Source organism: Neltuma alba, unplaced genomic scaffold (genome assembly GCF_004799145.2).
Source record: "Neltuma alba isolate B1F8T4 unplaced genomic scaffold, ASM479914v2 tig00010940_pilon, whole genome shotgun sequence".
Taxonomy (NCBI): Eukaryota; Viridiplantae; Streptophyta; class Magnoliopsida; order Fabales; family Fabaceae; genus Neltuma; species Neltuma alba.
This window is the reverse complement of record NW_021635713.1, coordinates 51,836-65,910: the sequence shown is the minus strand read 5'-3', so window position 1 is coordinate 65,910 and position 14,075 is coordinate 51,836. Positions and strand designations below refer to the sequence as shown.

The window sequence follows — 14,075 nt, the reverse complement described above, 5'->3', positions numbered from 1 at the left end:
GGAGAGAGTATATGCCTGTTACTATAGTCTATGTTATAGATTTTGAAGTTTTTTTCCTCTAAGGGTAAAGAAACTATAAAGTTCTTGAATCCTATGGAAACTTTCACCAATGTCCCCCTAAAAAATATCACTTATTACTATTTGATTTATTTAAAGTATCACCTATTGGTATATTTTAACCTTAAGATATAGCTTTCTTACATAATAATCCTAAAAGTAAATTATATAGAACGTATAAAATATAAAAATATATATTATTATTAACACGATCACATTGACATAAGTATACGAATATTACCTTCCAACTTTCTTTTCAATATCAAATTCCACACCCTACCATAATTGAAACCAAGTTTTCCATGCCCTTTCCGTCAGGGCTGGTTTATACTTAGAAAAAATGGCAAATAAAAACTCCCAATATGTAAAATTATGATTTAGGACCCTCAATTTGAAAAATGGCAAATAAAGACCCGGTCTCATATTGCAAATATGAAATTTTGATGAAATGTCTAAAATGCTCCTAAGCCAAGTTGTGATTTGGTTTACTGGAGTTGTTATTCGCTAAAGTGAACTTATCATTTCTCACAGTCAACTTGTCATTTGGCATACCCTCAGCCAACCACTCTATGGTGCTCCTTTGGATCTAATTATAAGGCAAAAATAAAATATTTTCTTTGTCATATTTATAAGTCATATCATTAAATTTTTAATATGAACATACTATATATATTGTTTTGCATTTATTTCAGCATAGGTTTTTTTAAAATGTACATATAATAGGGGTAAAATTAAGAAATTGTTATATTTTAAGATAAAGTTAATGCAATTCAAAGTTTGTCTTGCGTGAAACATGTTGAATTATTATCCCGGTTAAAATTTAAATTTCAATAATCTAAATTCCAAATACAGGGTAACACCAATAATTAATTTCTCTCTATTTTTGCTAGGAACAATAGTAGTTAATTTTTTCATACTAATTGATCAATCAATTAATGAATTGATTAAGTCATGAACTATTCTTTCTGTTTCTTATTATAGAGCATTTTCTAAAAGTAATTTTTAGTCTAAAATAACTGTCACTTTTTAGTATTGGAGAATTAGTTGTAATGCCCTATAATAAGGATGACAGGGAGTATTAAGTTTTACCATGCATTTAGTCAAATTAATATCCTAATTAGCAAAATACCCCCTCCTTACAATTTCTCACATAGGTGCCACAAGAATACAAACACACTGAAATTTAAACAACAAACAGAAGAATTTAGAAGGTTATGTCTCACCGAACAACGCAACACAAATTTAAATTGGGAAATGTAACCAACACACAAAACACCTACTGTGAACAGATAATATTTTAAGGAGCACAATTAGAGATGGTTAAGATTTCAATGTAAAATAAGTGCAAGGAAAATAGTCATTGATGACATCGGAAGATGGAATGGGAAGAGTTGAGGAGTACATACTCCATCCTATTCTTATTATGAACTCTAAATAACTAATTTGCACATAATAAAAAATTAATTAAAATAAGTTAAAAACAATAAACATGTAAGAAATATATATTTATTTTTAGAGAAGTCATCAATTATTTTTAGAAAAGTCATCAATCACTCACCAGTCCTCTTGTTATATGACGTTTTTAGAAATAATTTTTTTATCCTAAATAATTGTCATTTTTTGATATGTGAGAATTGGCTGATTTTTGGTTTAAATAGTTTGAATTGAAGTGTGAATTTTAATAATCCAAATTTCACAAACAGGACATTATCAATAGTAGTTAATTTAGCCAGATCAATGAATCAATCAATGAATTATCTAATTAAAAAGCCATAAACTACTCTCTCCCTCTCTCCTCCTTATTATATGATATCTTCTGAAACTAATTTTTGGTTTCAAGTAATTGTTATTTTTTGGTATACATATGCAAATTAGTTGATTTTTGATCCAAAATAGTCTGAATTGAAACTTAAATTTCAATAATCCAAATTTTAAAAACAGGATAAGAACAATATTAAATAAAAAAATTTTGGATTTTTTATCATCAAGATGAAAAGTCTTTTCTGCCGTCAGAGATATCAAAAAAAGCCAAGCAAGGCGCACGTGCTTATCTTATTTTTTCTTTAGGGTCAGATATTAACAAATGAAGTTTTCAGATGGAGGAGCAATGAAATTTTCCTTAATCAAAACAGAACCAAAAATTTGTAAAACAATATCATTTAAGTTTGGATGATTAAAATTTTACATCTAAGCATACGCACCTCCTATGAATCAGACGGAGGAGTGCAATAAATATAGTTGTTATGTTTTAAAAGTTTATATGAAACTCTGATAAAAAAAACTATTCTCTTTTCTTTTAATTCTGCCTCAATACTTTATTTCAGAAATTTATAAATTATAAATAATATAAATAATATTTTCCATTTCGAAACTTTTCTTTATGAAATATGGACATTAAAACATTTTAACATGTCAATGTCCCATCTCATTATTGTTCCCTCCTCATGAATCATCCTGTAAAATGCACGGGATCCGCCATAACGGAGTCTTTTACTTTTAAATCTTTTTGAAAGATATAATTTTTTGGAGCAGCTGAATTATGATTTTTATGACCTTGGACTAATTTATTTTAAGGAAGAATCAAAGAAAGTGTGAGCAACAATAGTTGGAAGAAAAATTGCATAGATATACCCATCTAGCAAGTCTTTTCATATCAAATCGTAATTACATTATGGAATACTTTAGTGCAGATAACATTCGCTGTTACTTAATCATGCCTATAAGAAAAATAAATTGTAGATTTTTTTACCGAACCAAACTCAGAAGAAAGAAGGCCAAGCCGAAGAGATTTATATCCACGGAATTTCTCATTCGTTCGCTTGTGATCGATTCATATTCCCTCCTGGGTTCGTTGTATATTGCCTCTCCAAGTCCCCACGACCCACACAGGAATTAAATACAAACAACAAAACACCTGACCCCTAAACTTCCCCAAAAAAACTGATAAAAGCAAAAATAAATATTCACAAGCCACAAAATACAATCCACGTGGCCCAACACCTGTAAATCTATGTGGACCAATCACAAAGCACTCACGACGTTTATAGAATATATAGATAGATAGAAGATAGATAGAATCAGATAGTTTAAATATATTCATAGACATAAAACAAACTTTTTGTCCCTTGGCCGCTTCACATCCCGATCTGAAATTGCATTGATGGAAGTGATGTGGATAAAATAATATTTAATTTTGACCTGGAAATGTGTATTGAGTTTGGGAAAGTGAAAACTGTAGCCTTTCACAACACGAAAAAGAGGGTAAAATCTGGAAATCAATGAAAATTGAATTCAAACCCCCTCGAGCTACCTTCTTTCCTCTTCAAGAATTTTTGTTTTTTTAATACCACAACTACATAAGTAATTTTTTATATTAAGAAAATTAGTTATTTATTATAAAAATTTATCTATTTTCCTAAAATATCGGTTCTTTTTTTGAGTGAAAAAAAAAATTCTTTCTAATTATATGCATTGTAACTATTAGGAGGGTAAAGAATGGGGTGCTAGTACGACGATTCTTCTAGTATTTAATGTAAGTCTCATGTAACTAATTTGATTAGATTAAAAAAGTTAATTGAGCTAATTAATTAAAATAAATGTGACATATTTTTTTTAAAATATCCTAACCATCTTTTTTAAACCTTCCTTCCTCTCCTAGTTAATTATAATTGAGAGAATATTAGTAAAAGTGATTTAAAAAATAATTAATAAATATGAAAAATAAGCCTCACATTTTAGGATCGATCAAAATCTACTCTATAATTAGCTTCTACATTAAGAAATTCAAAGAGTATTATTTTATATTTCGTCACATGTCACTTAGCTTTTCGTAACTTGTTTAATTACCCGCTAATCGTGTCCGTACAATTAGGCCGAGTTTAAAAGTAAAAGGAATAGGCTTTCGTACATGTTGAACCACAGGTGACAGAGACGCCTGTATTTTCTTGTACATTTGATCGTTAGTTAACACCGACACAGTTGTTACCCACCCTAGCCTTTTTATTTGGTTTGATTCTACTCTAAAACAATAAAAACAATACAACCTCAAAACCGACAGCATAAGAGGAAGCTGCGAACTAAAGATGAACTCTCATCAGCCATTATTGACATTAAGGGTGGACAATGAGGACGACGATAATGCAGAGGTTTGTTGGATTCCACGTTATTCTTCTGCAGAAGTTGAGGAGTTTCTGAGGAAGAATGATGATGATAGAGAGAAGAAGATTCAGACAGTGAAACGGTGGATTAAGGTTGTTGGTTGGGAGACGAAGCTGATTTGGGAGTTATCATGGCCTGCTATAACTAGTGGTATGTTCAACTACATGTTGATATTTGTGACTCTCATTTTTGTGGGTCGTTTGGGTGACTCCCAGCTTGCTGGTGCATCTCTTGCTTGTCTGGGACTTCAAGGTGTTGCTTACGCTGTGATGGTATGTATTATAGTCCAAATCAATTTTCTGCTGACATATATACTCTCTCCAATCTAGCCGGTTCTAAGTTTTATAAGACTTCAATCAATTTTGTTTCCTAAATTTACTATGATTTTCTTCCTAAACTCCTCCCGTTTATTGCACAGGATTTTCCATTACGAAATATAGTTTTCAATGTACATGATTAGAAGAAATATTTAGAAAAATCCTCACATATTTTTATGAACAACTAATGTAGCTAATTTTGTAAATTTTTTCCACTAGTTATCTAGCTCATATGTTTAAAATTAGCAAAAGTCTTTAATTATTTACCATACCACTAATATTCAATATGGCCGTAGTCATATTTCATTATCGTCATCTTCCAATTAGTTTGGATAGAAACACAAAAGTGGACTTAATTATCATCACTTTACCTAACATCTTAGTTCTGTATACCTAATAGCAGTAGTGTGCTTCTGTGACAAGGTAGTTAGACATGTGATGTGGGGTCCATTCCATCCATCTCATTATATGGTCTCTTATATTCCTCTAATCCAATATACTACTTCCGGTCCTTAATATAAGATCTCATTTAACTTTTATTTTGGTTCTGAATATAAGACTCCAATCTACTTTGTCTTTCATATTTTTTTTTTTCAAGATAATCCTTGTAATAATAATAATTCTAGTCCATACACTTGATTAGCAAGGATATTTTAGGAAATATAACACCTATTTATTACAAATAACAAACTTAACTATTTTTTTAATCTACTTAAATTAATCAACTAACTCTTATATTAAGGACTAGATATAGTATAAGATACAAAGAGAATGTTCTTTTTTTTTTTTTAATCTTATGTATAAGTCACTTTTTATTAAATTTTTAACTTGAATGTATGTATTATTTTACCCTTCATTTATTATCATATAGATTGTTATTTTCTTGGAAAATAAATATATTAAATAGAGACAAAATTAAAAAGTTGTTAAACTTTAAAGCAAGGTTAATGAGATTAAAGGATTTTATTAGTTTTGATAAAATATGTTAAAAATAACTTATAAATAGGACTAGAGGAGTACTCCCTCTAGTCCTAATTATTTAGGACATTTTCATCTAATTTTCACATCGCCAAGAAATGACATTTAAGTCATTAAAATTGTTCTAAATTGATAAATGTTTCCAACTTTGCCATCTTTGAACGATGTGATTTAATTTTTTCAACTTTGAACCTCAATTAATGACAAGGGTAAAATGAGCAAAAACTAGTTAGTGGGTTTACTGGTGACTTATATTTGGAACCAAAAATTGCTCCTAGAAAATGCCCTGTAATAAGGATCACATGGAGTATGTAATTTCATCGATGCCTATCATTTATCCTATTATTTGATTAATGCCAAATATTATTATGAAAACACACACACACACACAATCTGTATAGCTAAAATATATGTGTGAGCAGGTAGGAATGGCTAGTGCAGTTCAAACTCTATGTGGGCAAGCATATGGGGCGAATAAACATGCAGTTATGGGCATTATTTGTCAAAGATCAATGATAATGCAGTTATTAGCAGCCGTAGTGCTCACTTTCTTCTTCTGGTATTCTGGTCCAATCCTTAAGTTCTTGGGCAAAAATGACAGTGACGAGATTGCTGAAATAGGTCAAACTTTTGGACGTGAAATAATCCCTATGCTCTACGCCTACGCTCTCGTATATCCCATGCAGAGATTCCTCATTGCACAGAACATTGTCAACTTTCTGGCTTATGTAGCTTTTGGAGTTTTCTGTTTTCATCTTCTTTTCACATGGCTCGTCGTCTCTGTTCTAGGGTTTGGTCTTCTGGGTGCTGCTCTTACTTTGTGTCTCTCTTGGTGGCTGCTTGCGTTTATCATAGGGCTTTATATTATTCGGAGCCCTTCTTGCAGAAAAAGTTGGACTGGTTTTTCTCTTAAAGCTTTTAAGCTGAAAGGATTGTGGACTTATCTCAAGCTTGTGGTTTCTTCTGCTGCCATGATGTGGTACGTCTCCAAATAATAATCTTATCTTCATGCAAAGTACTACCTTTCTACTTAATAAAAGAACTAGTTAACTAATTTGAATAAATTAAAAAAGTTTGTTAAATTAGTTATTTATAATAAATAGGTATTATCTTTCTTAAGATACCCTTAATCATGTGTATTAGCTAAAACTATTATCTAATGAAACTTTTAACCTATGTAATTATTATAAAAACTACCTCAAAAATGGATAAATATGAGAGACAAAATAGAAGGTCTTATATCTTGAACCAAATTGAATATCAAACTAGCTTTTATATTAAGAATTGAAGGTAGTATTTTGGATAAATATTCCTTATAATGAAAACAATATTGTAGTTTGGATGTAGGGTTTGCTCTTGCAGTGTATGTTTTATCAGAGATGCTTCCGAACTCTACCATTGCAGTGGACTCTCTTTCCATTTGGTAACATATAATATTCTTTTTGTTTTTATTTCTTCATTTTTTTAATTTAATTTCTTTACCCCTAACCTTAATTAATCCCTTTAATGTCTAATGACATGTCTGTTTTCCTTAATTTCCTTTCAGTCTCAACTACGTCAACTTGCACTCCAGTTTTGTCACCGGCTTATTACTTGCTGCCAGGTCAATCATATTATACAAATTAAAAAAATTAGTTAAATTAGTTATTTATTAAAAAAATGCATTGGTTTTTTAAAATACTCCTCCTTTTTATCATCTTTTCCCCTGGAAACTACTTCTATTGTTTGTGAACTAACGAAACTTTTAATTGGCTCTTATATTTAAGACAAGAGGAAGTAATAACTTCTTGAAGCCCGTCTCGAAAATTACTTTTTTTTTATTATTGAATTTAACATCCAATGTAGCATAAGTGCAGTGTGAGAGTTGGAAATGAACTTGGGGCTGGAAATGCAAGAGTGGCAAAATTGTCAGTCGCAGTATGTAATGGAATTGGCTTTCTGATATGCTTCATTTTAGCTGCGATTGTTTTGGCGTTTCGCGTGGCCCTAGTCAAACTCTATTCCGCTGATTCCCAAGTTATTCGAGTCACTTCCTCTTTGTTTCCCCTTATTGCCCTTTACTTTCTCATCAATGGCAATCACTTTGTCCTCTTTGGTAAGTACATACACGTAATTATTTATCATTGTTAATTGTTTTTCTTCGATTAATTATCTATATATATATATTATGAGATATCTTTTAAATGTGGGTATATATAAATGTCAGGCCAAGCAATTGGAAGTGGACGACAAGCCATAGTGGGTTGGATGAATTTGGTTATTTATGCTATTAGCTTCGCTCTTGCCTACTTTCTTGGCTTCAAAACCTCTTTAGGACTTGCTGTAAGTTTAATCACACTCTAATAATTTCACTATATATATATATATATCATACTATTTACTATAATATTAAAAGTTAATCTAAATAAGCTGGTTAGACAAGTGAACCGATAAACTAATGCCGTGCCTAGTCTAATCAGAAATTTTGGAAGGGTTGATCGAGTTAGGTTTTATATATTTTTTCTTTTATTGAGGATAAAATGACATTAACTTTGAATCCTTGTTTAGCATGTCCGATTATTTAATTACTTTGAGTGAATTTGCTATTTACAAAAATGAATGATCATATGAAATAAGATACGTTGAGAAGTTTGCAACATATCAATGTTGCAAAACTTTTGTGATTAGATTTGTGAAAAATTTCTTTTGGAGTCCTTGCTTGATGCAATCTAAACTATCCAAAATTTGATATGGATGGTTTAAATTTAAATTTTTAATATGCAAAATTTTCAATAATAATTTTATTTTTTTAAGGAAGTGTTAATTATAAAATTATCTTTATTTTAGATTATATATATTAAAACAAAAAATTAATTAAAACATTAAGAAGACTTAAATTAAATCTGGACCATTCACAATTAATTTGGATGATTCAAATTGCGATTAGCATAGAACGTGCTCTTTTTTCCCCCCAAAAAATTTGTGATGAATTTTGCAAACGGATTTGAACCGTACTGCACATTTTATATGTTATGATAAGTGATAACTTCATCTAAAGCAAGATGGTATCGTAACTCAATTGATATAATTTAAGGTTATCAGTGTAGTCCGTACAGCCACACAAATAAGAGATAACTATAATTAAAAATATTAATTATTGTATCTAGTTCTATGTGATTAATTATATACTAATTATACTGTTGGAGATTATGTGAATTATATTACGAATAATATGTGTGTTTTATTTTATTATTTTTTATGATTATTTAGGGTCTTTGTTGGGGCTGGGTTATTGGAGTTGCTCTACAGACAATTATTGTTGGTGGGATCATAATGTTTACTGACTGGGAGGTTCAGGTAATACTCTTGACATTTTTAATACCATTTATTTATTTGTTTAATTTTAAGATAATTACTTTGTAGAATTTTTTTTTCCAAATAGACTTATTTGATTTATTATATATTCAGAACAAATGGGCATGCTTTAATTGAATTTTTACCTTTTTGTAGGTGGAAAAAGCTGCGGCTCGTCTGCAAAATTCTGCAGATGAAAAGATTTTGAATGACTTGATTGGTGATTAATATTTAATTAGTATTCAAATCAAACAATCAATTGATTAATTGATCGTCATTTGTGAGAGAGTTAATGGCTATTAGGAAAGCTGTATGTTAATTTGTGTTTCTGTTGGATGGCCTGTGGCTGTGTTCAATTTGCAGGATATCTTTGATTTCCATTTGATTTGTGTTTGTTAAATTGTTTCCTTTTCTGATTCATTGGTTGTAAATTGTAATTAATAAGTGTGTTTTATTGGTTTGATGATTGATTATTTGGCGTGTGTAGCTTGATTTTGAGAATTAATAAGAATTTCACAAAAAGAAACTTAAAATTACTAAATTTCAAATTTGAGACTTCTCACATTAATTCAAATGACAAGTCTGTTTAGTTTTGAAAAGTTTAACACTTTGTTTTCAATTCATCAATAGAAGGGCCAAGTTATTTTCTTTGTGTAGATTATGTCAATAATTTGACAAGATTCATTGAATATGGATTCCCTTATGATAAATGCAGCTTTCTCTTCTTTGTGAATCATGTGACTTTCTTCCAAAAATCACTACCAAAAAAAAAGTTGAATTAGCAGTGGTACATTTCTAGTGATTAAATAAAACCGCTACAAATTCAGAAATTTCTAGCATTTTTCAAACAAGCCGTAAGAAATTCGTAGCGCTTTGACCAAAAATCGAGTGGGCCCCAGACTTTTCTAGCAGTTAGCAGTAAACTGCTAGAAAGTGACCACCACAATTGTTCGCGTGTATTGGCACGAAGTTGGCGCCATACTTCCAGTGTTTAATTTCTAGCGGTTTTGCTGATGGAACCGCTAGAGAATGCAAATCATCGTTGTATTCTCTAGCGGTTACTAAACCGCTACTAATGCAATCAACTTTCTAACGGTTTCTCTTAAGACTGCTAGAAATTTTTTATTTTTCCTGAGGAGTTGTGACACGTGGCTGAATGCAGGTGGTGGCGTAGTGTAACAGCTAGAAATTTCTAGTGATTTATTTAAACCGCTAGAATTTTCTAGCGGTTCCTTGAAAATCGCGGCCTATATATATCCCACCACCGCGTCATTTTCACTGTTTTGGTGAATTTTGAAGCGAAGCTCTACCGAATTCTCTCCACGAAGTATATCCAGATCCAAATCTAATCCAGTTGCATATCCATATTTTCAGGTAAGAATAGTAATTTATTTATAAATAATTTTTTGTTTTATTTATTTATTTTATTTTTTATATTAAGTTTGATAGACTAGCTTAATTTAGTTAGAGTTAATAGAAATTTTTTTTATAGTAGGCTAGTTTTTATAGAGTTAATAGAAGTAGTTTTTTTTTTTGATGAGTTAACAGCAAATTTAAATATAGGAATATCTGTTTTTCAATTAATATTATTTGATATTATTATTTAGAGTTAATAGAAATAATTATTATTTGATATAATTATTTATTTTTAATAATTGTTAGTTGTAAAATATACTTTTCATTACAATTGCTATTTGCTATTATTAGGATGAGTTGTCGAGCAGGGAAGGAGCCGATTGATCCTAAGAGAGCAGGACCCAGCAAGGATTGTGGTAGTGGGAGTCATGATGCTAGTGAGTTATTCCTGAGCATTCATTACTACGATCTGAACGAGGAGGATATCCGCACTTCATGGAACATGATGATATCCAACGGACTGAGGAGGCTCATTTCTCAGGGGATGAACAACCCCATGGTGATGCTAGTGAGGAGGAGGAGGAGGAGGAGCAGGTTCAGGGGAATAAGAATCCCCATACTGAGTAGCGTCCTTCTTCTAGACACCAGACCGGTTATGAAATAGAATTTGAGGGTAAGTATTTATTCAACTTTTTTAAATTTGACAACAATTTAATTTATATAGAAATTGTTTTAATTAATTAATATATAATTAATTTCTTAATTAAATTTTGCAGACTCTGAGGGGAACAGGTCCTATAAGAGGCTGACAGCCAGAAAGCTGTCTATGACGACGACCGGACGGGTGGTTGTGCCGTTGAATGAACTAGGCCAACCAACCAAGAAAGGTGGCCAGCTGTATAATAAGTATATGCGTCTTCTTGGTCGGCAGTGGACCCTGTTCCCCATTTATGTGAAGGATTGGAAGAAAATCACTCTGGAGAAGAAGCAACAAGGTTGGGAAATGATGAAGGTAACATAAAATCATTATTCACAATTTTTTAATTTAAGTAAATGAATATATTTTTTATTTAAATTACTTAATTGTTTGATTATAATTTGTTATTGATGTAATTTATTTTTATTCATATTATTTTGAAATTAGTTAAATGAATATATATTTTATTTAAAGCACTTAATTGTTTGTATTTAAATTTTTATTTATTTAATTAATTTATTACTTATAATATTTTTAATTAGTTGAATGAATGTATATATATTTATTTAAATTACTTAATTGTTTGATTATGATTTGTTATTGATGTAATTTATTTTTATTTATAATATTTTGAAATTTTATAATATTTTGAAATTAGTTAAATGAATATATATTTTTTATTTAAATTACTTAATTATTTGATTATAATTTGTTATTTATTTCATTAATTTATTACTTATAATAATTTTAAATTAGTTGAATAAAAATATTTTTTTATTTAAATTACTTTATTGTTTGATTATGACTTGTTATTGCTGTAATTTATTTTTATTTATAATATTTTGAAATTAGTTAAATGAATATATATTTTTTATTTAAATTACTTAATTGTTTGATAATAATTTGTCATTTATTTCATTAATTTATTACTTATAATAATTTTAAATTAGTTGAATGAAAATATATTTTTATTTAAATTACTTAATTGTTTGATTATGATTTGTTATTGATGTAATTTATTTTTTATTTATAATATTTTTAAATTATTTAAATGAATATATATTTTTTATTTAAATTCTTAATTGTTTGATTATAATTTTTTATTTATTTAATTTATTTTTATTTATATTAGCGAAATGAATATAATTCTTTTTTTTAATTACAAAGTAAATTTATACTAGGAGAGGAGTTGAGGGCAGATACGATCAAGAGACTTGGGGTAGCATGGAAGAACAGGAGGGCTGACCTATGGCGGGAGAAGAAAGGTGACGGGACGAGGCCCCTGCAAAAGATACTGGTAGATATACCCGGTGGAGTTCCGGAGCAAGACTCGTCGAGTTATGTTTATTTTAGGATGTCCGCTGAGCAGATAGTATGATAATATTGCATTAATTATAATTTTTTTATTTTTTGTCCAATTTGACTAATTTAATTTATTTTTTTTTACATTTTGTTTCAGGCTCTTTCCCAGAGAAATACTAGGAGAGTCAGGTAGCAGACAATACATCATCGGGTTAGATCCAAGAGCTTTGCTATCACCTATGACGAGATTGTAAGTACTTGCAAAGAATTTGTTAAATGTGTATATGTATTTAATTTGTAATTAATAATTTCTTTCATTTCATTTACAGAGAGAAAAGACGCGACAAGAGCGGGGATACACGCCCACCTATAGCGAGATGTGGCCGATTCTGTATAGACCTCGAGACTGGCCTGCGTCGGATGAGGTTGAAGAGATGGCGGTAAGTAATTAATTAAATATTAATATCATATCGCAGTATAAATATTATTTCATACTAATTAATATTTTTATATTAATTTTGATAAGCGCGGATGACTCAGGTCAATACCGAGCTGCGTGAGTCTCAGGACTCTGTCTTGGATCCCACCGCCTCACTTTTTGCTGGTTGTGGCCGAGCGCAACACCTTGGTCGAGTTAGCGGGCTTGGTCTTGGACCCACACCAACTAGGTTGCCTTGCTCGGGTTGCGTTGGCCCTTCATACACTGCAGGGAGCTCTCAGGCGAGCGCAGGAGCAAAGCAGCCGGGTTCCTCATCCTCAGACGAGCTGCGACAGGAGGTTAGGCAAGAGATGGAGGAGGGTGATCGTCAATTCCAGTTGCAGCTTGACCAGTTGATAAATGCTGATTTTAATATATTATTTGATATCTTTTTAGAGATATTTATCAATTAAAGTGGGATAAATTGCATTGATTGTAGATATTTTGAATCAAATATTAATTGCATGAAATTAGAGATTTAATAGAAGATCTTATCATATTTTTATCTCTTTTTAAATAATTGATTTTGGATTTTATGATAGCATCTCATTTTATCTTTTGCAGGCCTTAAAAATAAGGAAATAAAGATCATAGAAAGCTGAAAGGAAGGAAATAAAAAATGCAAAAAGAAGGAAATTGGAGACACAGCTTGGATGGCATCAGATATGATATTATCTATATTTTTATGGATTCAAAAAGAGGACACGGAAATTATCCACATGCCTATCTTTGAGATTTGATTTGGATATATATTATATCTCCTCCTTCACGCAGATATCACAGCCCCCCCTGTTCCATTCCTATATATATCACCGTACACACACTCATATGGGACGCCTCACAAGCCTTCAGATTCTCTCACACACACGCTACCTTCGTACGCCGCCACACCAAATCCCTTTTCCACCAGTTTTTGTCTTTTCCCTTTCGGCCATATCCACACCCACATACACTTCTCATAGCCGCATACGCACAGCACCAATCTTCATATATTCACTCACGCATACACCGCCGATCTCACATCCAACTCTCATCTCTTTCTTTCGGCCAAGGACGTAACTGCTTCCTCTTTTATTTTTATACGGCCAATCCTCACATTCATCTTTCACTGTAGCCTCCATGAATTCTCATTGCTTCAAATATATTGTGGATTCTTCTAGAGCTATGAGAGGCTAATTCCTTTGTGCTTCTTGAAGATGGAGGAGTAGCTTGAGCTTGGAGCTTCAACTAGGGGAGTATTTAGTTTTCCAATTAATTTTCTCTTGGACTTCATTAGATTTTTCCTGTGTTAGGAATATTTCATTTGATTTGGAGACTGAGATTATGCGTTACAATTTCTGTTAATTGGATTTTTGCAGTTTAATTTGAGTTGTATTACTTGGGATTTGAATTTATATAT

General features: G+C 30.8%; 2 protein-coding genes across 2 annotated transcripts; both read left to right on the top strand.

The window, feature by feature from the left end:
* The first annotated feature begins 4,139 nt into the window (after positions 1-4,139).
* LOC114760155 (protein DETOXIFICATION 41-like) lies at positions 4,140-4,544 on the top strand. The gene has a single exon (XM_028949417.1). The coding sequence runs from the start codon at positions 4,140-4,142 to the stop codon at positions 4,542-4,544; it is 405 nt and encodes a 134-aa protein (XP_028805250.1).
* Positions 4,291-10,863, top strand: LOC114760154 (protein DETOXIFICATION 41-like). The gene is made up of 7 exons (XM_028949416.1): positions 4,291-4,365; positions 5,933-6,489; positions 6,858-6,933; positions 7,356-7,605; positions 7,717-7,832; positions 8,760-8,884; positions 10,551-10,863. The coding sequence occupies exons 2-7, from the start codon at positions 5,939-5,941 to the stop codon at positions 10,861-10,863; spliced, it is 1,431 nt and encodes a 476-aa protein (XP_028805249.1). The 5' UTR covers positions 4,291-4,365; positions 5,933-5,938.
* Positions 10,864-14,075: the final 3,212 nt, after the last annotated feature.

What these genes read in the sequence shown, in the direction of transcription:
- LOC114760154 (XM_028949416.1), top strand. Translation starts at nt 5,939, where the DNA reads ATGGCTAGTGCAGTTCAAACTCTATGTGGGCAAGCATATGGGGCGAAT. An exon ending in GTGGACTCTCTTTCCATTTG is followed by an intron (nt 6,934 to 7,355) that starts GTAACATATAAT and finishes CATCCAATGTAG; the next exon opens with CATAAGTGCAGTGTGAGAGT. An exon ending in TTAATACCATTTATTTATTT is followed by an intron (nt 8,885 to 10,550) that starts GTTTAATTTTAA and finishes TGCTATTATTAG; the next exon opens with GATGAGTTGTCGAGCAGGGA.
- LOC114760155 (XM_028949417.1), top strand. Translation starts at nt 4,140, where the DNA reads ATGAACTCTCATCAGCCATTATTGACATTAAGGGTGGACAATGAGGAC.